The 26,240-nt window shown below is 49.1% G+C and overlaps 2 protein-coding genes across 4 annotated transcripts in view; one reads left to right on the top strand and one right to left on the bottom strand.

Annotated features, from left to right (window-relative positions):
* The window catches only part of SLA (Src like adaptor), a 57,180-nt gene extending 53,165 nt beyond the window's left edge, over positions 1-4,015 (top strand). For all 3 annotated transcript variants that reach the window (XM_033126378.1, XM_033126379.1, XM_033126380.1), the window contains exons 7-8: positions 934-1,066; positions 2,003-4,015. In XM_033126378.1, the coding sequence (XP_032982269.1) occupies positions 934-1,066; positions 2,003-2,216 (347 nt within the window). In that variant the 3' untranslated portion in view covers positions 2,217-4,015. The remainder of the gene's footprint in view (positions 1-933; positions 1,067-2,002) is intronic.
* The window catches only part of TG (thyroglobulin), a 216,260-nt gene that overhangs the window by 79,295 nt on the left and 110,725 nt on the right, over positions 1-26,240 (bottom strand). Inside the window, exons 38-41 of the mRNA XM_033126377.1 lie at positions 23,919-24,138; positions 22,181-22,274; positions 19,582-19,741; positions 12,112-12,314 (exon numbers count right to left, since the gene is read on the bottom strand). Coding sequence (XP_032982268.1) covers positions 12,112-12,314; positions 19,582-19,741; positions 22,181-22,274; positions 23,919-24,138 — 677 coding nt within the window. The remainder of the gene's footprint in view (positions 1-12,111; positions 12,315-19,581; positions 19,742-22,180; positions 22,275-23,918; positions 24,139-26,240) is intronic.

The raw sequence follows: 26,240 nt of genomic DNA, 5'->3' as shown, positions 1-26,240 counted from the left end.
AGAGGGGCCCTGGCAGCTCAGATACTTCATAGCAGCTGAGGGGAAAAGAAACGGATTCATTTAATTTTCATTCTTTTGGTGATCAGTATCTAGGGTAAAGAAAAGAGATTTCTTTTTCAGTTTTTTTCCTCCTACTTTGTCTCTTTTGCCTTAAAATCTTTGTTTTTCTCCTCCTTCTTTTCCTGCCTTTTATCCTTTGTGTCCTGTCTTTACTTCCTCCCCTTCTTCTCTCTCTCTCTCTCCTGCTCTCTCTTTTCCTTCCTTCCTTCCTTCCTTCCTTCCTTCCTTCCTTCCTTCCTTCCTTCCTTCCTTCCTTCCTTCTTGCCTCCCTTCCTTCCATCCTTCCTTCCTCCTTTTTCCTCTCTCTCCCTTCCTTTTCTGTCTTCTTCCATTGTTTCTTTTATCTTCCTTTCTTCCTGCAAATGCATCTAGCCCACTGTGCTGTATTAAACGCTGCTCTGTGCTTCGGGGAAATCAGCACAGTACAAAGAACATTCTTACACACAAGAGGTTCTTCCCCCAAAGTGGATGGAACTGTGCCTTAGTGTGGAACCATTGAGGCTGGGCCCTTATGCGAGCACTCTGCCAGCTGTTCTCACTTACTAGCTCAATTCCCCTCACTTTGCAGCTGAGGAAACTCAGAGAGGCTCAGAGAGGTGCAAAGTAATTCGCTATAGGGGCAAAGCTGAAATCCAAACCCACAGAAGTTTGGTTGATTCCAGATCCTAAACCTCACTCTGCCTGCACCCACATCAGCGCAGTGTGTACTCAGGGCACACGACCCTCAGCCCTGCCACATCCCTTTCAAATCTTGGCCTCAGTATCCCCTTGGGGACAAGCAGGGAGCTATACTGGGTGGTCCCTGGGGCCCCGCACCCCACACTGGCTGTGGCATCTCACGGTCACTGACCAGCTGTCTGCTTCCCTCCTCAGAGGTGGCTGATGGCCTCTGCTGTGTGCTGACCACACCCTGCCTCACTCAGAGCACGGCCGCCCCGGCAGTGAGGGCCTCCGACTCACCTGTCACCTTGCGCCAAAAGACCTTCGATTGGAAGAGGATGTCCAGGTGAGGTGTCTGTGTGTGTGTCTCTGTGTGTATGTCTCTGTGTGTGTGTGTCTGTGTGTGTGTCTCTGCATATGTATGTGTGTCCTCTGCGTACATGTGATCCCCAAACCAGGGTGTGAACCTGGCATCTGAAAACCTTGGCCAGTTACAGCTGGCCCTGCTGAAACCTAATGGTGGGCACGCTGAGCAGATATAAACCCACAGAATCTCGCTGGCCCTGGGAGGCAGACCCAGCGTCAGGCCTCACACGGTGGGAGGCATGGCCCTAGCAACTCCCTGACAAGACCCCCAGTCTCCCCAGTTCTGCAAACATTTACTGAGTTCCCATTCAGTGTTAGCAGAATATTTTCTAGCTGAAAGATGCCACCTTGCTTTTTCTAATTGTTAGGATCCTAGAGAGTAACACACAAATAAATCTTGCATAAATTTAATATTATATTAAACTCAGAAAGCTTAAACATATCAGCAAAATCATAAGGTGACTTCGTTTTTTGTAAGGGAAAATATATTTCACTGATTTGTTCTATTTGAGTGTCAGCTATTGCATTTTAGGGGTGTCTGTAGTTGGGGATTGATGGGTTATCTTAGTCATTAAATACTGATCCAGACATCCCATTGTCAAATTCAAAGAAAGTCAGAGCTCAGAATTGCCTGGGAGATGAATACGACCGCCCTTTCTTGTAAATATCATAAAGAAGTATTCATTAAAATTTGCAGTTAGACATTTTAGCCATCCAAGGAAATGGTGCTTCTGAGAGGTTAAGCGGTTTATCTAAGATCACACAGCCACAAATGTAAGAAGCAGAATTAGAACACTAAGTTAGAGAAGTACTAATCAGGCTCTTTTTTCTCTTCTTTTTCTCATTCTCTTGTCCTCCATCCCTCTATGTCCCTCTCTTTCTCTCCTTCCTCTGCCCTCTTTCTTCCCACTCACAGACTGCAGGAGGACCCCGAGGGAGCAGGAAACCCGCTCGGCGTGGATGAGTCCCTTTTCAGCTATGGCCTCCGGGAAAGCATCGCCTCCTACTTGTCTCTGACCGGTGATGACAACACCCCCTTGGACCGAAAAAAGAAAAGCATGTCCTTGATGTACAGCGGGAGCAAGAGGAAAAGCACGCTCTTCACGTCGCCTCAGTACTACGAGGACTAGCCCGAGCGCAGACGCCATGGTGCGCGTGCCAAAGGAGCAGAGGTTCGAACTATGACCCAGGATCTTGCAGAGGTGTGGTCCCCTGGTCCTTGGGGAGGCTCATGTCTTCCAGAAGCCAAGAGAAGCCACGAGACTTGAACTCCCATCTTCTCTATCTCATAATGACAAAGGGAACTCCCTGGTGTCTGTTCTGGGATATCACAAAATATTGACTGGTGATGTGATCAGGCAACGCTTAGTACATTATGTGTGAGCCCGTCGGGTTTGTGGGAAAGATGGACACTCTCTCACTAGAAAGTGCACAAGGACCTCTTTCCAAACCATCCGTACGGCTGCACCCTGCGTTCACTGGAGAAAATTTCTGAATGAGAAAAGCCTGAGAAGAAGATGAGCCAAAAGCTGTGTCCTGGGAGAAGGTCTGGGTTTGCAAATTGGTCCCCTGCGTGGAACTTTTTAAACTAATCCACAAATAGACCTCTGGTACGCATCACCTCTCTTTTTCAGGGAACTCAGTGACACTAAACTTTACCCCTCCTAATCAGCCCTGAATCAGGAGATCTCTTTGCCCTGCTGGTCCCAACGCCACACATGCAGAAGTCAGATGGTCTCCCTACTCCTGCGGGGTGCAGGGCAAATGGCACAGGGGTAGCTGCTGGCAGGGAAGCTCCGGGATGGGCCTGGAATTGGGCAAGCTTTCACCGCGTCCCCAGCCACAGCTTTGCAGCACAGAAAGAGCTTCTGCAGCATGCGAGGGTTCTCACCTGTATTAACGCATCAACTATTCACTCCTGATTGCCCAAAGGAGAACTGTGTTAAATCCTGTGTAAGGTGTCCAGTGGGGGGAAAAAATAGAAAAGAAGATGAGCAAGCCCCAGACCCCAGCAGAGATGCTCACAATACAGACAGGGAGAAAAATATATCAACGAATATTGTGAAAGTGGGTGTAAAAGCAGAAATCGGCTCATGGCTCCAGGTAGGACTGGGTCAGGTAAGGGTGACCCAGGGGCTCATATTTCAGCGCACCTTCAGAGTAGAAAGGTTGCCTGGACTGTGAAGGTCAGACTGGTCAGATTTTTTTGAAAACAGGAGGTTGATAAGTTCTAAAGAATTAATTTATCCAATGTTTTATTCTAAGAAGGGTCTGGCATCCGTGTCAATAAAAGCGCTGAGCTCCAGGAAAGATGGGAGGCAGAGTGGCTTAATTGCATCTTAACGTAATTTTAAGGGATGAGAGAGAAGCACGGTAAAGACCTGGAGAAGGAGAAGCATTTATCTCCAGGCTGCTCATCCCATCTGGGTTCTGTTAGGAAGGGGCGGCAGTTGAAGCTGTGACTCATTTTCCCCTGTGGCAAAGGGATTCCGGGGAAGGACGGTGCTTATGGTACGTCTCGCTGCCCGAAAGACGAGTCTGCCTGTTCGCCAGGCGCATTCTGCAGCTCTGACATCACTGTGCTTGCGGTCCGTGTCTATGCATTTACAGAACTTTCCGTATCACCAGATCCACTGTGTTTATACAAGAAGACATCTGTGGTTTCCTCAGCAATCCCCAAAGGCTGCTTCTAAGGGACCAGCCAATGTATGGGACATGAATGTAACACTGTGGCATTGACTTCCGCCGTAAGGCAGGGTGACCTCGCACACTCCAGATGTTTGTACAGTGTGTCCATGTTGTTTTCCGTTGTGACTAATGTGGTTGGAATGTGTGGGGAGAACTTGGAGGGATTTCTAAGTGGGAAGCATTACATTTTGCTAAATCATGTATTTATTCCTGATTAAAATAAACCTAATAAATATTTAACCCCTGGCATGTGGGAAGAGCTTAATGAGGAAGCTGGGGGTGGGGGGGTGGGGGTTCATTCAGAAGCTTCTGTGGGTTTCGAATTTTCAAATAAACTTGTAACTAGAGAGAGATGGAAGCCCGGAACACCAAGAGGGACACCGCTGGTTAGCAGCTCAACTTGTAGCGATGCTAGAAGAAAACCAGATTTGATGAGTTGTGTGGGCATCTTATCACGCTTGAAGGTGGATGCAGGGGATGGAGACAGAACAACTTCATAGCAATTATGACACTTCCTTCCCCACCGTGCTTGTGGTACCTCTGCAGTCTGTTCTTCTGAGAATTTCTTTCTACAGATGGTTTTTGGACACCCATTCCATAGCAGACACTGCTCTAGGCGCTGGGGCTGTAGCAGTGAAAACCACCTGAGGCCTCTGCTGTCACACAGCTTGATAGCGTAAATAAACAAGGACATTTCCAACCACGGTGCATGCAGTACAGACAGGGGCACAGACTGCTGGATGGGAGAATGACCGGTAGGGGGCCCTTTAATCGGATGCTTACCAAAGGCCTTCCAGGGGAGGTAGCTGAACTGAGGTCCGAAGGAAGAGAAGGAAACAGCCATGCAAAGATGTAGGAATACTGGAGGCGTGGGGACAGTGAGGTGACTCCTGCAGGCAGGAGCAAGGCTGCATGTGGAGGGGTCTGAAGGCTGGGCTGAGGGTAGGGAAAGAGAGGGCTGTCTGGAGGGAGGCAGGGCAGGTCCTGCAGGGCACTGCTTGGAAGGGAAGGACCCGAGGGTCTCTTCTAGGAGAAATGGGAAACCACTGGCGGGATTGAAGTTGGGGAGTGATATCATCTCATTTCTATGTTCAAAAGAGCACATTGGTTACTGGAAGAGGATGAAGTTTCAAAATTCCCACATTATATTGTCTACTTGACACATCATTAAAATAAAAAGATTAGAGTTTGAAAATAGAAGGGTGCAAATGCTTTTGTGCAAAAATGAACAAAAGAAAAACCCGCTGAGTTTTGAGGCAAAATGGAATTTAGGTGAAAATAAATTTACCTGAGGGCAAAGAGAGATGTTACAGAAGGAACAATACATTGAGAAGATATGACTGAACTTAAATTAATCTAACATAAGTTTCAAAATATATTAAGGAAATATTATAGGGACAAACAGATAAACCAATAATTTTATTTGGAGATTTTAACACAGCTCTCAGAAACTGATAGATTAAGCAAAGATAAATAAACAGATAGGTTGATAGATTTTAATAACACTATGTAACTTCCCTGCCAACAAATGAATACATTAGATCCCAGAGGAAGCCCTAATACATTTCAAGAGTTGGTACCCTCCAATTCATGCTTTATGATAATAATGCAGTATCATTGGAAATCATTTTGAAAATGGACAGTTAAACGTTCTATGGATCAAACAGCTAAAAAAAAAAAAAGATGAAAATATCTTTGAGTTAATAAGAAAATAGGAAGATGGCGCTGAACACGAAGAAGGAAGCCACTGCCCCTCTCAAAGCCAAAGCCAAAGAATTGAAGGCAAAGAAAGCAGTGCTGAAAGCCGTCCACAGCCACACACACACACACACACACACACACACACACACACACACAGATCTGCACATCACCCACGTTCTGAAGGCCCAAAACCCTGTAGCCCCGAAGGCAGCCTAAATATCCTCAGAAGAGCGCCCCCTGGAGGAAGAAGCTTGACCACTTTGCCATCATCCAGGCCCCCTGACTACCAAGTCAGCCATGAAGAAGACAGAAGACAAGTACACACTAGTGTTCACTGTGGATGTCCAGGCCAACAAGCCTTGACTGGATTAAACAGGCTGTGAAGAAGCTCTATGACATGGGCAAGGCCAAGGTTAGCCCCTGCTCAGGCCTGATGGAGAGAGAAGGCTTATGTCCGACTGGCTCCTGACTAGGATGCTTTGGACGTTGCCAACAAAATTGGCATCCTCTACACTGAGTCCAGCTGGCTAATTCTAAATATAAAATTTTTCACTGTAAAAAAAAAAAGAAAAAGAAGAGGAAAAAGAAGAAGAAGGAGAAGAAGAAGGAGGAGGAGGAGGAGGAGGAGGAGGAGGAGAAGAAGAAGAAGAAGAAGAAGAAGAAGAAGAAGAAGAAGAAGAAGAAGAAGAAGAAGAAGAAGAAGAAGAAGAAGAAAATAATGCCAGAAATAATAAAACACTTAAAAACACATGACATATTGCTACTTCTCAAAACTTCCGGGGCATAGCTGAATAACAATCAATAGTGAGGAGAAAATCTACTGCTTGAAACCCATTGACCAGAAGACAAAAGATGAAAAGTAATGAGGTTGGTGTTCAACTCAAGAAGCTGAAAGTAAAACAGATCGTCATTGTCAAGAAGAAAGGAAAAGATGATGATTAAGGGAAGACATGGATGAAATAGTTTTTTAAAAAATATAGGCATAGAGATTTCAAAAGCAAAACCTAGTTTAAATAGTAAGATTAATGTGACAGATAAAAACACAAACAAGAATGATCATGACGAAGGAGAAAGAAGGAAGTGAAGCCAGTGCAGGTCTCTATGTCACCAGGACCTCCGCCGGGAGGAGCATGGCTTCCTCCCTCCTAAGTCAGCAGGGCTGGCTCTCCTCCCTTTCTGTCCCCTCCCTGCTATATGGAGCCCCCAGTAGCCCAGGCTCAGCCCTGCAGATGAAGACAACACCCTAGGATGGCAGAGAAACACCTGGAAGGAATGTGGGCCCTGAGAAATTACGAGATCCCTTAGACTCCTCACCTTGGAAAATGTTATGAGAAAGAGGGTGGAAAAAAAGGAACATTTATTACTGAAACTGCTTTAGTGCTGGGTCTCTTTATTGGAAGAGTTGAACGTCTTCCTCCAATGGGTATAGAAGTCAACCTGCCATTATTTGCAGATAATGAGGTAATTTCATAGAAAATTCAACAGGACCCACAAAATATTCCAAGTGGTAAGAAAGCTTAGGAAATTGCTGACCTGACATATTCCCCCTACGCTAGTATTTAGCAACCAGGAAGCATGATAGAAAATAAGACACCGTCCACAACACCAGTCATACTCTGACATATGTAGGGATTTGCCTCCAACGATTTCACACAATTTTGACGGAGAATGTTCAAAACTCTACGGAAAGATCTAAGGAGACAAAAGTACTCTGTTCGTGGTTATGTCATGAAGTTGCTTCATGGATGCAAGAATTTAACATCATAAAAACATAGATATTTTTTCTGAAATTAATTGAAAAAAAATCCGTGCAAACTGCAATCAAATTCCCATCAGAAATATTAAAAATATGAACACACTTATTCTGAATGTATATATGGAAGCATCAAAGCCCGGGAATTGCTAGGTCAATGTTGATTGAGAAGCACAGGATAGAGTGCTCCCCTATGAGATACGTGCGAAAACAGGAGAAAACTGTGCTCTGGGCTCAGACTACCACCTCCCTCCTACCAGTTTAATGGAGCTCAGCGTGGTCTCAGTGCCCTCTTTGGACCGGGTGCTGTGCTACGTGCTCAGGAAGTACTAAGAGGATACACTCATGCACCCAGCCAAGTGCCCAGGCAGAGTACAATCGGAATAAGACATGTTGAAAAATAACGAGTATGTAAGACAAGGCAGAATTCCTGAAAATTGCTAAATAGAAACGTTTTCACTAAGGTGAGATTCTTTCTGTTTGAAGAGGTAGAGAAGGATTTCGAGGCTCTGTTTCAGCTGAGCCCTGAAGAAGGGAGTGGCTTTCCAGGTAGAGAACTGTTCATGCTGACCACAGAAAAGTGATGGAAAGATGTAGAGGAGAGCATGGAATTTTCTAGGAATGGTGATCGTCAGGGAGCCTGGGGTGTAGGGTTTGTGTAGGAAAGGAGACAGGAAAATTCAGTTTGAGGCCAATTCATAAGTCCTGGCGTTTCCTCCGAGGAATGCAGAATCGGGGCAGTAGAAATCCATTCTGGGTCCTGGGAATCACGCCACCGAGGACATGACCTACTCTGTCTTCTCTTAGAACTGGCCAGGGCGTCGGAGCCACAGAACGCGTGTTTGCAACACGTCACCTCTCTTCCTCCTGCAACCTGGGCCCCAGGGCTGGTGGAATGTCCCCAGACCTACTTTTGTTCGCAGCAGCCTGTGCTTGGCATGGAAGGATTTCTTCATTCTATGGTGTGCAGGACACTTGACAAACCTTATTTGATGACAACTCCTTAAGCCCTTGGGAGACAGAATGAATCATACCTATTTTATTCATGAAGAATGCAAGGGTGAAGGGTTTTGCCCCAGGCCAGGATCTTCATGCAGGTGTGGGCCTGGCTCTCTCGCTCACACACTAAGATACCGAAAACGTCCCACGTTCCTGGAGAAGCAGCCTCATTGAAAGGGAAAACAGAAGATTTGGCTTTCGGTTCTAGTCCCTAATACAGTTCCTTCCTTGCTGTGTATTCTTTAGTAGGTCACTAAACATCCTGAGCCTTGGATTTCTGATCTATAGATTAGACATATAAAAACCAAACAAACAAACAAAAAAAACACAAAATGCTTCTTGTGAATCAATGTGAGGACTCTCTGAAATAATACACTGAAAGTGCTTTGTGGCCCCAAACATGCTAAGCAAATGAATATAACTTCTCAATTATCACAGGAGTATGTCTCACCTGCCATCCCAACAATTTTGGCCCCAAGATTTGCAGAAAGACTTAAGATTTTATCCAAGAATGTATCACCAACTCATATTCATTCCTCAAGTATCTCCTGGTAAATACATGTCTAAGAACTGCTAATACGCTGAAGTATTTTAGCTCTCTTGATGCCAAATAATTTCACATGCGTCCCAAAGACGCCTGGGAGCAGTTGTAAAAGCCACTCCTAAATGACTAAAACAGATGGCGAGTTTATTTTTAAATACACTACCATTTGTTCAAACAGATTCGCTTTTGAAATTCCCCAAACACCTAACTAACCCTTCCAGAATTTTTAAAGAACAAATTCTGCCTTCTGGGCCTTCTAGACGGTATTCTGGGTATCTTCTGGGTCCCACTGAGTGTCTGGTTTCTGAGGGGGCCCTGAGGAAATCAATCCAGAATCAACTAAAAGTCAGGAAGGTCTGTTTTCAATCCCAGGAATTGAAGAATGTTTGGGCTCAGACCTCCTGCCACTAAGATGGACCCCCTACAAAGGGACAGATGGAAGAAAACCTGAGTCAAAGGACAAGAAAGGGGTCGGAGGGAGGGAAGTAGACAAGTCTGTGGGTTCCCAGTGCATCTACTCACCCTTTCCCTGCCCGGATGATAATTTTGGAGCATTTATCCTGAGATAACTGTGTTGCGTGTTTGGGGCCCCGTGGAGAGCAAGACACACCTGGCCCCTGCTCTCCTGGAGCTTACAGTCATGGGAGGGAGACAGACTTGGCAGAGGGAATGATTAGTCGCTGATGGGAAATCATGACAAGAGCTGTACAGAGAAGGGCCGGCAGCACAAGCCATAAAGAGGCGTCTGATTCAAGGCTGGGAAGCTGGAAGGACTCCCTGGAAAGATGAATAGGGCAGACAAAGAGGACGATGGCAGAAAAGTGTTTTATGCAGAGAAACTGCCTGTACGAGGCAGGGTAGAGCATGGACTCTTCTAGAACATTAGAAGGCTCCTGTGCTGAAGGAGAGAGTGGCAGGTGGTCCTGCTTCTGGTCCGGGATGGTGACGATGCTGATCAGTGAGGCCCAAACAATGCCACTCCTACCTTCCTTATGATACCGGGTTTGGACCCCAGGACAGCTGGACAAAGCTGGGGTGGTTACATGGCCTCAGAGCTGCTAGCAGGTCCACGGGGCTGGTCTCAATGGCTCTCCCCCTTTCCTTAAATTGTGGTACCAACAATCTCCTCATGGCTTCCTCCACCTCCAGAGTTGTTCCTTTTAACTCCATCTTCCACCCAGTTTTAAGAGAAGTCTTCCTAAAGAGAAGTAAGTTTCCCACCTGCTTAAAAACACTTCGATGCCACAGCAATGTTCACTGCAGCACGATTCACGGCAGCCAAAGGTGGACCCAACCCCAATGCCCATCACAGATGGAATCAACAAATACGGTGTATACATACAACGGAAGACTATCAGCCTAAAAACGGAATGAAGTTCTAATAAAAGCTAGAACGGGGATCCTGGATGAACCCTGAAGACATGCGAAGTGCAATAAGCCAGCCACCAAAGGACACGTCTTGTATGATTCCACTTATACGAGGTACCTAGAACGGGCAAATTCATAGAGACAGAATGTAGACCAGAGGTTACCAGGGGCTGGGGGAAAGGGAGTTGGGGAGTTCTGTTTAATCGGTACAGAGTTTCTGTTTGGAATGATAAAAACGTTCTGGAAATGATTAGTGGTCGCACGACACTGTGAATGTACGTAATGCCACTGAACTGTACTCTTAAAAGTGGTTAAAATGGTCAACCAGACCAAACCAAATCAAATAAGCAAACAAACAAAACTTTCCATGGCAACGGCTCCCATGTGCTCAGGATGAGCCCCAAGGTGATGGGAGCAAGCTGGCGGCTCTCTGCTACCCCGCCCTCACCCCACTGCCCACGAAAACCCCATCCTCGCTGGCATCACAGGGCTGGTGATTTCAGTGAAGAACCACGCCTCTTTGTACCTGGACTCCACCTGTAGTCACGTGCCTGCATGGTCCTCAGTCCTTTGCTCAGACTTTCCCTCTCCTGGGAAGCGTTCCTGCCACTCCCTCCTTCCTCTGTGCTTGGTTTGGGGCTTCTCTCCAAGCCACCCTAAGACCCTCTCTTAAATATGTGCTTGAAGTGCTTGTCCCCCACCTCCCAGTAAACTACAGCTTCCAGAGAACTACCATGTTTCCCCGAAAATAAGACCGGGTCTTATATTCATTTTTGCTCCAAAAAAACGCATTAGGGCTTCTGTTCAGGGGATGTCATCCTGAAAAACCATGCTGGGGCTTATTTTCTGGTTAGGTCTTATTTTCGGGGACACACGGTAGGACATGAATTATTTAGCATGGCATTTCCAGCACCTAGCACAAACTGGGCACCAGTATAATTAGAAGCTAACCAATGACAGAATAGTTTTCAGGGCTTATGCTGTGGTCAGCAAGATTATTTTGTCCATCATACTTATTGTCATCATAAACATCATGATATCATAATCATCAATATCATATCATCATCACCATCACCATCACCACCATCATCACCATTATCATCATCATCACCATCATTGTCATCATCATCACCATCATCACCATCATCATCACCCAGCAGGTGCTTCAGACCATCCAGCAGAATCATGAGTGCTGAGTTCTATTCTTTGCCCTTCATTCAACAAGCGACAACTCAGTTGGCCAAAACTTTGGAGCTCTGTGACTCACCCTGTGGCTGTTGACCCAGCTGCCTGCCATTTGTGGACAAGCGCTGGGGTCCCCTGCCTCTCCTCACACCTCAAGCAAGAGAACACCAATGCGGTGGAAAAGGTTAGTGAGAGTAATCAATCACCCACTGGTGCCCCACAGTGAAATGCCACCAGAACTGAACCCCAGGGTGGGGATGGAGCGTGGGCTGGTGGAAAAAAACAGACAGCTTAAGGGAAGAGTCAAAGTTCAAACCCAGAGACGATCAGAGAAGCAACACCAGGAATGAGATGAAAGTTCCCTCGGTTCTCGTTCTCTCCTGATTTGGGCAATACTGCCGAATATAGTTAGCATCGTATTGGCTAAACTGTACGCTCATCATTAACTTTTCTTCCATCAGAAGCTTCTCACCCTACACGCCATCCCTGTGGTTGTCTACAGACAAGGGAGGTAACTGAGAGTTCAGACCGTGACACCCTAGCGAGATGCCCCCAGGAAATAGAACACTCCCCCGTCTGGAATCATCAGCACTTCGGATAGGAGTAGACAACCATCAGCGGAGCCCCCAGCATCCTGGCGCACATCAGATGGCCACGAGCAGGACACCCACTCATAACAAAGGATAAGGGAAACCAAGCGATGGAAGCCAACTGGCCCCAAGAGGCTGGAAGACCCTCTGGCCTGGGAGCACCTGAAGAGAGGCTGACGGCAGGATGGGCAACTCACCATCAGCACGGCTCTCCGGAAGAGTCTGGAGTCGGCAGCCCTGCTGGTCAGAAGGTGGATGCCGGCCACGTCCGCTCCGCCGCGGTCAGCTGCCAGGACCACTCGCCGAGGGTCCCCACCAAACACTCCGATGTAGGTCTGTACCCAGGTCAGAGCCGCCACCTGGTCCAGCAGCCCCCAGTTGCCACTCACCTCGCTGGTCCCTTCAGAAAGAGGAAAGCCTTTTACCTTTTGTGATTTTGCACCCTGGAGTCTCATCATTCCCATGCTGTCAAGGCCAGGCCCTCAGCGCCTCCTGTCCGCACAGGTCGGGACTGTGGTTCCAAATACAGTGTGGCCAGTGGGAAGAGCATGGACTCTGGAATCAGAGTCAGGCAAAGGTGAAAGAGTCTGCCCTTTCACCTTTGCTAGCTAGGAGACCTTGGACATGCCACTTCACCTCTCTGGACCACAACTTTCCCATCCTAGATGAGGCATTTGCTAGGGCAGCTGCTCGGATTAGAGGCGATGCATGTCCAGGCCAGCCCCTGACTTGGCACGTGAGCGGGGAGGAGATGAGCTGCCTGCCCCACGTCTTCACCCGCTGCTGGTGGCTCTCTGTGCTCTTTGTCCCCAACGACGGCCAGGCCTGGCGAGGCTCGGCTCGCCGTCCTCCCCACTGCCGTGTTTTCCGCAACCCTCAGTAGCATTCAGCTGTGTTGATGGCTCTTTCCTTTTTACAAAGAATCTAGTAAATATTTATTGAAAGCTCAGCACTATTTTTAATGGAATGATTTGGAACACACACACACAAAACGAATAGCAAAAGCATGTTTTTGGCGTTTGGGACAAACGCCAAATGGCATTCTGGCCGTCCTCTGAATTCCAAGTATCGCCCTTGTCAATCCATGCCTCTCAACACCCCGAAACTCCAGGCCTGTTCTAGTGTCAGTTGAGGCTCACGCCTGCTTTGCTCTAGACACCTTAGCAGATCCCATGCCTTCCAGTGCCACCTACATGTTGGTGACTCCCCGGAGTGTGTCAGCACCCAGAGCGCCTCCCAGCTCCAGACCCGTCACATTTCTCCAGGAGACTACCCCAGTCACATCAAGTGCATTCAGGTCTAAGATGCTAAGTTTCTAAGTTTCCCGGAGGCCCCAGACAATGCATTTCCAAGTACCTTGTCTTTACCTCCCAACGCAGGGCCACCCACCCATGCAGCGGCTGTACAACCTTGCAGATCTCCCTGATGCCTCCATCTGCTGCACCCCGTGTCTTCCCCAGATGCTCCGGGCTCTCTCCCCATCTCCGCTGACTTCTGCCATCATGTCTCCCCAGTGTTTCCCATTGCCACTGGCCTCCTGGACCCTCATTTGTCCCTGCAGTGAATTCTCTGGGCCACATCCAGAGTGGTCTTCAAACTTAACTTTGGATCATCCCTCTAACACACACACACACACACACACACACACACACACACACACACCCTGCCCCGTCCTAGCTCAAACCTCCCATCTCATCCCATTTTCATTAGGACATTCTCTTGGCTCTCCCGGTGTATCCGAGGCCCCGTAGGACTGCGTATCTATCTCTCTGGCTGCATCTCCCTTTGTCTCAAACCTGTGCCTGTGCATCAGCGCCCAAGGTCTCCCTCCCATCAGTTGCTCAAACACACGGGGCCATCCTGTCCCAGCGCCCCCCACCCCATGCCCTGCACAGGTGCCTTGCTCTGCCCAGAGCCCTTGCCCTCCCCCGGCCGTCCCCATCACCCCCACCCAGCCATCCTCCAGTCTTAGCTACACCATCAATTTACAGGCAGCCCTCCGGGGAAGTAAGGTTCCGCTTTCAGGGTGTTTGTCACCTTTACCTTCCCTTAGGCTGAGCCCCTCATTAAAACCAGTGGCACAGACTAGGTCCTCAGCAAATGTTAGCTGAATGAAGGACGGTAGTTGTGATGAATACAATTCGGTATCATGTGGGAAACTACCAACAAGACCCCCTGTTCCCAAACAGAAAAGCCTTACATCTCAGTTCCCCAGCCCAGGGTCACAGAGCCCACAGAACACCAGCTCAGAGGACAGAGCAATACTAACTCCTCTTCCAGCTGGGGAGACTGTCAGAACTTCTCCAAATGCCTTTCATGTTCCGGGGTTGGTAAAAACATTGGCACCTCCCTCGCTGTGGAATTTTCTGGACTGTGTGTGCGTTCATCTGTTAGGATAAATGCATTTGTTTCCAAGGCCTCAGGAAGGGCAGGAGAGCAGGGCGCCAACAGAGAGTAGGACCCACTCCTGCGAGTCTAGGAGGTGACATCCGTGGTCTGCATTTCTGGTGACAGGGACAGTGGGGTGTGGGGGTGTGGAGGATGGTCCCTGACTCTCACTTCCCATATATCAGCTTCCCACTTACGTGAGAAGGGCCAATGCTGACATTCTGGGGACTACAGTCCCCTAGGAGGCCAGAAGGGAGGGGACGTTCAAGAGGCCATTCGTGAGACACGTGTGAATCGGGCCTGATCGGCCTCTGAGCAGAGCGAGACAGACGTGATCCTGACGCTCAGGACACAGCCTCGGCGACAGGCCCCAGCTGGTCTGAGAGGGTCTAGTCCAACCTTTTCCTCTCCTGGTGAGGAAACAGAGGCTTCAGAAGAAAAATGTGTTTAGGTGCAAGAAGCAAACTTGAGATAAACCTGAGACTTAAACCCCAACACACACTCAGAACTGTCGGTCCTAAACTTCAGTCCAATTCAACAAACATTTGCGAAAACACCTGTGATGTGCAGGGCATTGGGTTACTTTCATTAAAAAACCAAAGTGCTGTATCTACGGAACTTTCTCTGCCCCAAAGCCTGCATGACTCCCTCATTCCCACTGCAGCGGGTCTAAACTTCTTCCTGGCGTCTCCGACTCTCTAAGATTGACATCAGCCGAGCGAGGCGGTCTGCGTTCCCTGGGCTCCAACGCTGACCTTCACCCAGACATCAAGGTCCGCCCCCCACGCCCACATTCATTCCCCTGCAGTCTGGCTGTGGCTGAGCCCCGATGCTCCTTGTCCCCGGGGCCCTGCACAGGCCCCACCTGGCTCAGCCCTGCCACAAACACAAGCTGTGAGGCGCTGCTGAGGGTATGAAACTGGAGAGGCTGCTCTCGGCTGGCCCGGCGCCTACGGTCCAGTAGGGAGATGGGTGTGAATAGAAGACGTCAGGAGAACGTGACGACACTGCTCCCCATCTGCCCAGTCCACCCTGATCTGCCCCTCCACTGCCAGGCTCCTGCCCCTCGGGGCAGACCCACCCCAGCAAACCTCCGCTGGCTCCCTCATTATCTAACTGGCCCTCTAACGCGCCTTAGCGCACATCCGGGCTCACAGTAGGTCCCACGCTGGTCCTGTTGATGGCCATTGATGAAAGGCAGCGTGGCGAGCTGGCCGAGGACACGGGCTATGGAGCCAGATACGTGGGGTGATGCCCTGGCTCCACCACCTCGGAGCCCAGGGGGGCCCTGGATCAGTTACTTAATGGGACTTGCTTTTCCCCTTGTAAAATGGGTTTGTTATGATAAGTAAATTAGTTAATATCTATAAATGAAACAGGACAGTGCCTGGCATAAAAGTCTACAGAAGTTGTTTGGTTCTTCTCCAATAAAATGGGTCTAGGTCCCAGTGGTATCTCACAGATGCATCTGCAGGGCCTGCCTTGTCTTTGGGGCAGAAATTGTACCTGTGATGGGTCACCCACTGGGGCGGGCCTCCGTCCTGTTCCTCTGTCAGAGAGGGTGGCAGGCCCTCCCTGGGGACCTCCGAGTGCCCCAGGGACGATGAGGTGATGGAAATGGGACTGTGCCTTCCGTCTGGCTCCCTGGCCCAAGCACCCTGCAGGAGGCCTGCCGGCCACGGTTGACCCACTCTTCCTGACCCTGCACACCACTGCCCCCAGTTTTCCTCGCTGCACTGCTTTGCCAGAGATAGAAGGGCAATCCCTGTGCCCCCTTCTCCCACCCGCCCCGCCTGCAGGATCCAGGCAGGGGCAATGGCCTCCCCATGCCCACTGCCAAGCCCCTCCCTTCCTTTCCGACGGCTCAGTTCATCAGGAACCACGGCTCCCTTTAAGTACCGCTGGGTTTGGCCTGCCTGGCGTGGCAGAGAAGGCACGTTTGTGGGCCTCAGGACTGGCGCAAGCTTCCGTTCTCATCTTTCTCCCACCCCTTTTGAAATGAGAGTCTGGAGCTCTCAAGGGGGCACTTTTGCTCTGGGCCTTCCAGCAGATGCTGCACCCAGTGAGGTGACGTACGTGGGTAGCTACTCGGCCTGACTCAGTAAACGCCAGCTGCTGCTGCTGCTGCTGAAGTTCCCAGGCAACTGTGTGCCAGCCGCCGGCCAGACACAGGGCCAGACAAGACCACAAAGTGCCCTGACATGACAGAGGCCCTGTCCGGGGACAGAAAAGGGCCTTCACCCCGCGAGCCCCTGCTCAGAGCCAGGCAAGGCTCCAAGGGTTTGCCTCTCATTCTTTATCCCGTGTTGTCCGCCCCTAAGTCCTAGCACCCGTTGAGAGATGGGCAGCCTGTGATGGGATGTGGACGGAAGGAATTGCGATGGAGCTGCTCTTGGAGCCTGCGCTGCCTGGTGCAAAGCCAGAGAGCCATGCAGGGTCCCCGGCTGAGGCTGGCACGCGAAGCAGCCCAACTCTTTCCAGACCTGGGTTCCCAACTGCAGTTCCCAGCTATTTAACACGGAAAAGGGGTGGGGCGGATAGGTGGAACATGGAGGAATTTTAGGGCAAGGAGCCTGGTCTGTGTGATCCCCTACTGGTAGACATGGGTCACTATTCGTTTGTCAAAACCCATAATGCGTACGACACACAGAGTGAGTCCTCGTGTCAGCCATGGACTTGAGTGAATAGCAGTGTGGCCATAGTGGCGCATCGGCTATAACAAATGTGCCACATCAATGTGCAATGGTGATAATAAATGGGGGAAACTGAGGCAGGGGACGAAGGCATCTATGGGAACGCTCTGTGCTTTCTGCTCAATTTTTCTGTGAACATAGAACTGCTCTAAATAATAAAAGCTCATATATATATGAGATTTTATATATATATGTATTTTTATGAAAAACATTTTTTAAAAATACATATATATATTTTTTCTTTTTAGTGGAAAAGGGAATGGTGTTCTGTGCCGTAAAGGTACTGGGGGGCTCGCCGAGTCTCACGCCTGCTCCTTTCTCCTTCCTGAGCGCTCCCTGAGGCTGGGCGTGCCTGGGCCCTCCGCACAGTAGCCACTCATCCCTGGAGCTTTGTCCTCCAGTGTGTGTGGCAGGCAGGAGACGGGCTGTCTGTACTTAAGAAGCCCGTGTTGGCACCACAGTGCTGCTGCTCTTTCGTCCCCCACTACGTTCTCTGTGTCTCAGTGTCTTGATCAGTTGAGCACTTCTCTATCTGGGCCGAACAGCAGGGAGGTGCAATGCGAGAAACATGGAAGCTCAGGAATGTGCGAAATGCTAGGAGGTCTAGCAGATAATGCAAAGAAAAACTGCCTGTGGTGAAATGAATGCAGCAGACTGATCCTGCTCTGCACACAGAAGAATCAGAATGCAAAGGGAGCTTCCAGACCTGGGACAGAGCAAGCTAGGACATATTTCCTCTTACTGTTTGACCACCAGGGTGTATCGCCCAGCATGCCACAACAAACAGTGGGGCATGAAGTTCCTTAACCTCTCTGGGCGTCATGATTTCACCTGTGAAATGGCCCCACGACGCTGGCCTTGCAGAGCTGCCAAGAGAATGAAATGAGGTCATCTAGGTGAAAAGTGATAAAGAGAGCTGCTCGGTAAGTGTAATGTTTCTTCTCTCTTACTGATAGTTTCGTTTTAAGCACAATGAACAGGTAGCATTTCAATTCAGGAATGAAAGAGGGTGAGTGTTCTGGAAGTTTCCTTTGCCTCCCCCGCCGGTGCCCTGCCGGCAGCAGAAATGAGTTTGCCTTCCCAGAATCATACAAATTCTCAGTAAGATTACAGTCCATGAAATCATAATCCTCCACCCCCTCAGGGACAGATGACATATGGAAATTCGCTCTCTTCTGTCTGGAATGCTCTAAGCCAAGAAGTCAGCCACGTCTGTGAAAAGCTCCCCCTGACTGCGGTTCAACAGGATGACGTCTGAATTTTACCACCTCTTTAGAGAAAGGAGCTACTGACTTAAAAAACCATTATTAGTTGGGTATTTGAAGAGGAAAGAAAACCCAGGTAAAGCGTTCTTAGTGTTCCAGCAGCTGACCCTACTCTCTTAAAGGAAATCTGAAGTCTATTTATCATCCACAGCTCCCACATTGGCATCTGGTCTCCTTCTGTCTTAACTTGCTGCCCATTTCGCATTTGTTGTACAGGCCCAGAAACTTCTCTATAGCACTCAAGGCCTCCTGCCAAGTTGTCCATCCGCCCTCATTCCCCAGCATGCCTGGCTTTCATGCTGGACAGACATCCCACTCACCCACATGCTAGTCGAGTTTGTCATTCCGGTCATGCTACCTTCCTTTCACCTGCCCAAACTTACTTAGCAGGTAAGACATTCTAGGTCTTAAATGAGATCCTTGGAAAAGAGACAACGCTCCGTACCCATCCTTGAGGACGCATAAAGCCTTCACCAGCTCTAAAGCCCTTTTCCATGCAGTACCTCACTTGAGCCTCATAGTAATTTTGCAATTTGTACAATTATTCCCATTTTACAGAGGAGAAAACTGAGACTCAAAGAAAGAAAGGGTTTTGCCCAAAGTCACAGAGACAATGAATGGCTCCTCTAATTCCCAGACCAGCGTGTCTGCCCTCTGCCACAGCTGCCTGACAACGACCCTAACCCTGGTGGGGGCTGTGGATGGAGGGGAAGATGTGGGAGGAAGACGGTGGGATTGGCCCAAGCTTCAGTTCTGCTCTGGGGGTGGGGGAAGGGCAGAGGGCATAACCAGGGGGATAACTGGCTCTGTGACTGGAGGGGACAGGCCGCTGTTCACAAGGGCAACCAGAATTAAAGGGAAAGCACGTGACTGATGCAGTCCTCGCTCCCAGGCAGATGGCTGCCCTGTGGGCCCAAGAGCCATCATCCACTCCTTAGAGCTCTCCAGGGCCAGTCAACGCCGGCGGTGAGTCCTGGCTCTGCTCTTTCCTGACCTCGTGACCTTGAGCAAGTATCAAACTTCCGGGGGCCTCAACACACACAAACACACGCACGTATGTCACAAGATAAGACATGTAACGTCCTTGGGACAGCTTCAGACACACAGTGAGTTTAATCCAAGGCAAACATTGGCTGGCCTAGGGGTGTCAGCATTATTGGAGCGTCTCATGAGCATGCGGGACGTTCCACGGAGGGCTCAGCTGGGCTGGAGGGGGGCCGGGGGCCACGAGAGGATGGGACTCCAGGAAGAAGGGGCTGGACACGCACAGAGCGAGCCTTCGCTCAGGGGTCAGCAGTCCCCACAAACACCAGCAACTCACCAGAACTCAGGAAGCCAAAGACGCCCACTCGGTAGCCAGCGGTTACCACGATGAGGTCGCCGAGAGCAGCCAGGAAGGAGCCGTCCAAGGCCAGGTGCTCTTCGCGCCCCCTGGCCTCCCTGCTGTTGTGGAAGAACACCAGCACAGATGCGTTGGGGGCCTGTGGGAAATGGAGAAATGCGGGTGCTAAAGGTTGGCCCATTCTCACCCCCAGAGCTTGGTGAGGGCCCCTTCCTCACGTAGATGCCTGACTCAGAGACTACACTTGACTTGTCCCGTCAGCTCTGCTCTGCAGGCACACTTGGCCCCATGTCGGGGGCCGAACTGTGTCCCCCCAAAGTTCACATGATGAAGCCCCAACCCCTACACACACACACACACACACACACACAGAATGTGCCGAAAAATGTATACACACTTTAAGAAAGGAAAAAGCTGTGTTAAAATTATGCTGATGGTAACCACTTTGAGCACCTTTTCTAATTGCAGAAGTCAAACGTGACTTGTATTCCTCTTTTGTTATTGGTATATATTATTACAATTTTAATGCATATATACGTAATGTATATGTATTTAATAGATATGTATACTTTTTTTGGTACCCTGTGTGTGTGTGTGTGTGTGTGTGTGTGTGTGTGTGTATTTTTGGTACCATATATATATACATACACACACACAGAGGGTGCCAAAAAAAGTATACAGATTTTAAGAAAGGAAAAAACCACATTAAAATAGTACTACTCAATATATAGCGATAACAAGAGATGAATACAAGTCATGTTTGACTTCTGTAATTACAAGAGGTGCTCAAAGTGGTTACCGTCAGCATCCAGACACTTCTGATTACAGCAAACTACTGCTTGAGCAACGTTGACCAAAGTGCCCACTTGTATACATTTTTTGGCACCCCAGTATATATATATAAATATACATATATATTTATTTACCTTCCTCCTAGAGTTTATGAAGACCAGTGAAACCAGATATAAAAGTGCTCTATAAACAGTACTGTCACAAACTTCTTGCTCTCACTGTGGCAAAAGTATACACTCACTGGTCACCACTCACTGGACCTAGCCATGAACTGGGGGACCCGCCTGACCAAGTCTACAGTAATCACTCACTAGCTGAGTGACCTTAGGCAGGTCACCTAACCTCTCTGAACCTTGGCCTTTTCATTTGAAAAATGGGAATAACACTTCTTATTAGTGCTGTGAAGATCAAAAGTTTGCCTCTCATTGCGTAATGAGTATGTGTCAAAAAATCCATTGATCAATTAGTATATATACATTGTTTTATTTAATTCTTTCAAAAACTTTATGAGACAGAAACTTAATTTCCCCATTTTCAGATGAGGTAACTGGGGGATATCAAATTTGAGTTCCTTTCTCTAGGCCAGTGAGGAAGTAATAAGTGGTAGGCTGGTTTGGAGCCAGAATTCAGCTCAGCATCCACAAGTATGGTACGTCCAGCATTGGGCACAATGGAACTCTATCACCTCGCTCATTCTGGGCTCCGTGACTTCAACTAATGCAGCTCAAGAGCACTTTCATGTTTTTGCTGGCCTTATCACAAAGCTCTCAGATCAGCTAGCTGAGATCAAACATCCAAAGTGCAGCTGAATCTCACTGTTAGGAGGCTAGGGGACCAGGAAGTGGTGACATCGTCACATGTACCATGAGATCTGTCAACACTGGGCTGACGTCACCAGAAACTCATGTTTCCTAAAGCTCATCAGTTCCTTTTTCTCCCGTGTACTCTGACTACCCCGCAAACAGGAAACTCAAACACTCAGTATCAGGACCATAGCTGCTGCTCAGGCAGATGCAGGCTTCAAACCCGGGCATAACCAATCAGGGTCAAAGCCCTAAACCCCAAACTCCAGAATGGCCTCAAACAAAAGTCCACATGGAAGGCACCAGTGAAATGGCCCCAAGGGGTCACTGCCAAGGTCTTCCAAGGTGTGGGCATTTCCTTGTTTGCACACTCTTTTGAATCCGGGCTCCCCTTCCCCAACCTGTGGGCCTCAAGAGAGCCCCACCTTGGATTGTTGGCCCTCCCCTACCTGCATGGCTCCCACCCTCCCTCCACCACACCCCTGCTCAACGGGCACCTCCTGACCACCACTTAACACCTCTTGTCACTTTGTGCTTCCTCCCCTGCTATATTTTTCGTCAATATTTATTTGTTTGCTGTTCAACTGTTTAATATTCAGTTGCTTATCTGTTTCTTTCTGCTTTTCTCACTAAAGTATAAACCCCCCAGAACAGGGCTTGTTTTGTTCACAGCTGTGTCCCACCTAGAAGGGTCTCCACCCATCACAGGCTCCGTATGAATATTTCCTAGAGAACTGGATGGGGGTCACTGTGCACTGTCCCCCATGTGGGCAGCGCGAGGGTGTGGGCGGGTCAGATGGGTCTGTGTAGGACCAGGAGGCCCTTAGCTTACTCTCAGCCACTCACTCAGGCCTTCACTAGGCAAGAACGAGCTAGCACGCTGCTGGGGGAGCATAACCTGAACGTGGGTGAGTGAACATGCTCGCAGCTGTGGGGACAGGGGCTGCTAATGGGGCAGACACAGCAAGGGCTTCAGAACTCACCACACTCTGAGGAACAAACACGTTGAGATACAAGCAATCCTCGCTAACGCCAGGAGAGGTGGGCAGGCTGATGCCTGGCTGCCAGCAGCTGGCCCTGCAGATACAGACTCACTCAGGGGACAGCGTCAAGGGCACATGCCCCATGTCCCCTCCCAGTTCACCACCAGAGGCCAGAGCCCAGGCCCCATCCAAGGGCCTGGTGGCCCAGCAGCTCTGGGCAATTAGGCAGCTTCAGGAACGGGGAGCTGGGAGTGGCAAGTGAAGGGAACCCATCACTGTCCCTGCCTTGGGCCTGGGGAGGAACGTCCCCCAGGGACAAGGCGCCAACCCGGAGAGAAGGGTGCCCAAGATAGAGAAGCAACCAGGATGCCACTTGGGACCTTGGCCCTTCTCTGCTCCAAGTGTGCAGACCTGTCACTGGATGAGGTGTCCAGCCTGCTTTCTACATCAGTCCCAAGTCCGAGTGTGCCAGCTTGAACATCTCCTGGCCTAAGAGCTGACACTACGTCTGGGACACACCTAATGGCAGCATGATGGCAATCCACCCAAAAGGTGACTCTACCCATCACCCAAGCCTCATTAGCACTGGGCTCTCATGAACCAAGCTCTCCAGCTACTGTCCACTCAAATGCCTATGTAAGTCAACGACCCCACCTGCCAGGTGGGTATGTCCCAGCTCGAATTAGTGTGCGTCTGTTCCTTTTGTTTCCCAGTGGTGGAGTCTCATCCGTGGTGTTCTGCATTTTCCTGCCACTGCCTGACTTGAAGCCTTGGCCGACCCTTGCCTGGAGTATTCAAGAGCCTTCAAGCTCATCACTCTTTCTGGCCTGGGCCTGTGGGCTGCCCAGGAGCCGGCCACGGATGGCAAGGGCCAGGGAGGTGGCAGCTGCCTTGTGAAAGAGCTATGGCTGCCTGTCGGGAGGGCAAATGCAGGTGGGGAGGAGGAGAGAGAAGAATGGCTGCTGTTTCCATGGGCACTCTGACCGTGATTGAATTAGAAAAATCACAAAATCTTCTCTAACTTGTCAACTACTAAAATGGTGCGTATGTATGGGAGGGAGTGGGTGAAATTGAAGAGTTGATGAGGGAGGAAGATCAGATATGAATGTTTCTTTTTTCTTTCTTTTTTTTTTTTTTTTTTGCTTCTTTTTTGAAAATTCCTTCTAATGTTGTCCCTATTAGGAAAAAAAACAAAAACAAAAAAACCCAAACAACGAAAAAAAAACAAAACCTCATCTCCATTTTTTTTTCTTCATGTGTTTCTTTCATACATATTTCTTTCTCTGCTGTATTTCTTAGAACCATTGAAATCAGACATGGCCAGGAGGGGCAAGTGACATATGCACACCACCTGCAGGCGTGGCCCACAAAACCCACCCCTGTGGCCTCTTCCACAACCTCTCTTTCCTGGATGCAACAGCAGGAAGTTTCCTGCTGAAGAAGGCAGCGCTTCCATCAGCCTGGGTCCCTGAATCACTGTATGGAGCAAAGCACACTGGCCCCTCCATCAGCAAATGGGCTTTATAGGAGCAAGATAATATTAAGTCACTGATAGCTGGGGGTTTATGTATTAGAGCAGGAAATGCCACCTTAACTAGTACACCCTCCCACCCTCCCACCCCCACCCCCGGCTCCATGTACCACTCAAACTAGAATGCACCGCTCTGCCCCCAAGTCTCACGTTGATGGATTAGAACGGGAGAGGAATTCACCGAAGTGTGTTGCACTCGAGCCTTACCGTGGCTTGGTGGCATCCCAGGACCCTGTCCAGTTCAAGCGCCCCGGTGCCCAGAAGCGGCTCTCTGCCAGGGGCGGGGCAGCATACGGCACTCCCAGGAACTGGTCCACTTGCTTCCATGAAGTGCCCACCTGGATGGCCTGGGACCTACCCAGCAGCTGGCCGTGGGTGGGGATGGTCACAGAAGGTGCAGATGTCCCAAAACTGAGCAGAGGATTATCTGTTGGGAGGGCAATGTGGGGGGGGGGAGGGGGTGAGAGAGCAGTGGGTGCTCTATTCACCAGAAACATTGGGAATACACTTTAAGAAACAAAACACTGCTTTTTGCACTTTACAAAATGTTGGTAATTCATTCAGACCCTAAAAGCTTACATCTAGTCAAGTTAATTTTCAATGTGAAAATAATAATAATAATAACAATAGTAGCAAAGACAGTGAGCTTTCCTAGGCACTGACTATGCTGAGTGTAGCTCTAATCCCTTCTCTCATGACAGTCGTTACATTGATTCTTCCTAAGAGACCATCCGAGGCACACAACCCCTTACTCAGGACCCTGGGCCAGATGTGGGCCGCCATTCAGAATTCTTTGGATTTTAAGAACAGAAGGACACAAACACGCAATGTGCAATCTTCCAGGGAGATGTGAAACAGCTTCATCATCAAACACATCCAGTATTTCTGTGATAAAACGCACGGAGGGCTCTAAGAGGGATGAATAAAGAATATAATTTCTTCATTCATTCCAGGTCAGATTTTGCCATTAAATGAGTTTGCCACACACTTACAAAAAAAAAAAAAGAAAAGAAAAGAAAAAAAAGAAAAATTTCTGACTTAGAACTTTGGATTTCAGAATTGCAACTAAGGAACTGGTGAGGAAACAGGTGTAGGGACCCAGGGTGGGTAGCTGCCAGGAAGGCAAGGTGATGTAGGATTCAAAGCCCACCTTTCTAAACCTCAACGCTGACCATGCCTCATTCACACAGGGTCGAGGGCCAGTTCAGGGCCCCCCTCTGGGCCTCTGTCCAGGCCTACAAGGCTCCCCACTTCCTTTGTTCGTGTCCAAATGCCACCTGGTCCAGTAGGTCCAGGCTGGCGCTGCCACCATCACTGCTCTGTGCTCCCAGGCACCTTCCATCCCTTCCTTGTAGGATTAATCATCAGACACAGGATCAGCCTCTCCGCAGCCCTATCTCATCTCTTCTGCGGCACTGTCTTTCATTCATTCATTGATTCAATAAACTTTTGTTGGGCTCGGCTCACTTTCAAATATTACTTTCAGGGACTTGAGAGAAGCCTGTGTTTGATTCCCCACCGGGCTTAGGGCCTTGCACAGAGCAAATACTGGTGAGGGGAGAGAGAGAGAGAGAGAGAGAGAGAGAGAGAGAGAGAGAGAGACTCTTATTAGTTCCAGCAGGTGTGTTTGCTTCGCTCTGTGTCACTGTCAGTTAAATGAGAGAGAAAGCTTTGCTGTTTCCTCTGCAGCTCCTTCTATTTAAAATACATATATGATGACTAAAGGGGAGCATGGGAGAGGAAGCGGACAGACAGACAGATGTTTACCCGTTCCTTAAGAGCTTGGCATAACGCAGTGGTTCCATTGAAGGTGATTTTGCCCCCAGGGGACGTGTGACAAGGTCTAGAGTCATTTTGGGTTGTCACACAGGTTGGGGAGAGATGTTCCTGGCACCTGGTAGGGTAGAGGCCAGGGATGCTGCTGAGCACCCCATGAAAGATCAGATCAGCCCCCAAATTGGAATGAGCCAGGGCCCCAATGTCCATGGCTCCTGGGTTGAGAAACCCTGCTGTGTGTATGTTCATGACCTCCATGCCCCTGAGGGTCAGCATGGTGAGCAGGAACCCATGGGGGGTCCAGGGAGGCAGGCCTGTGTTTTATGTGCTGGACCAGCTCATTGGGAAAACTTTATAATGTTTCGGACCCTCATGTTTCCCACCTGCAAAATAGGAACAACAGTAGCCCCTACAATACAAAGATGTTAGGGATAAATAACATGATGGTTGGAATGTTCCAGGGCCAGGCCTGGCAAATGGCAGTTGCTCAACATATACAGAGGGTGCCAAAAAAATGTCTACACATTTTAAGAAAGGAAAAAACTGTATTCAAATCCTAGTACTCAATATGTACCAATAACAAAAGATGAATACAAGTTATGCGTATACATTTTTTTGGCACCCCCAGTGTATGAAAGAAAGAAAAGAGAAGAAAGGAAAAGGGAAAGAAAAGAAAAGAAAAGAAAAGAAAAGAAAAGAAAAGAAAAGAAAAGAAAAGAAAAGAAAAGAGGGAAGGAAGGAAGAAGGGGAGGA

Source organism: Rhinolophus ferrumequinum, chromosome 14, assembly GCF_004115265.2.
Source record: "Rhinolophus ferrumequinum isolate MPI-CBG mRhiFer1 chromosome 14, mRhiFer1_v1.p, whole genome shotgun sequence".
NCBI classification, from domain to species: domain Eukaryota; kingdom Metazoa; phylum Chordata; class Mammalia; order Chiroptera; family Rhinolophidae; genus Rhinolophus; species Rhinolophus ferrumequinum.
This window is presented reverse-complemented; position numbering and strand designations above follow the sequence as displayed.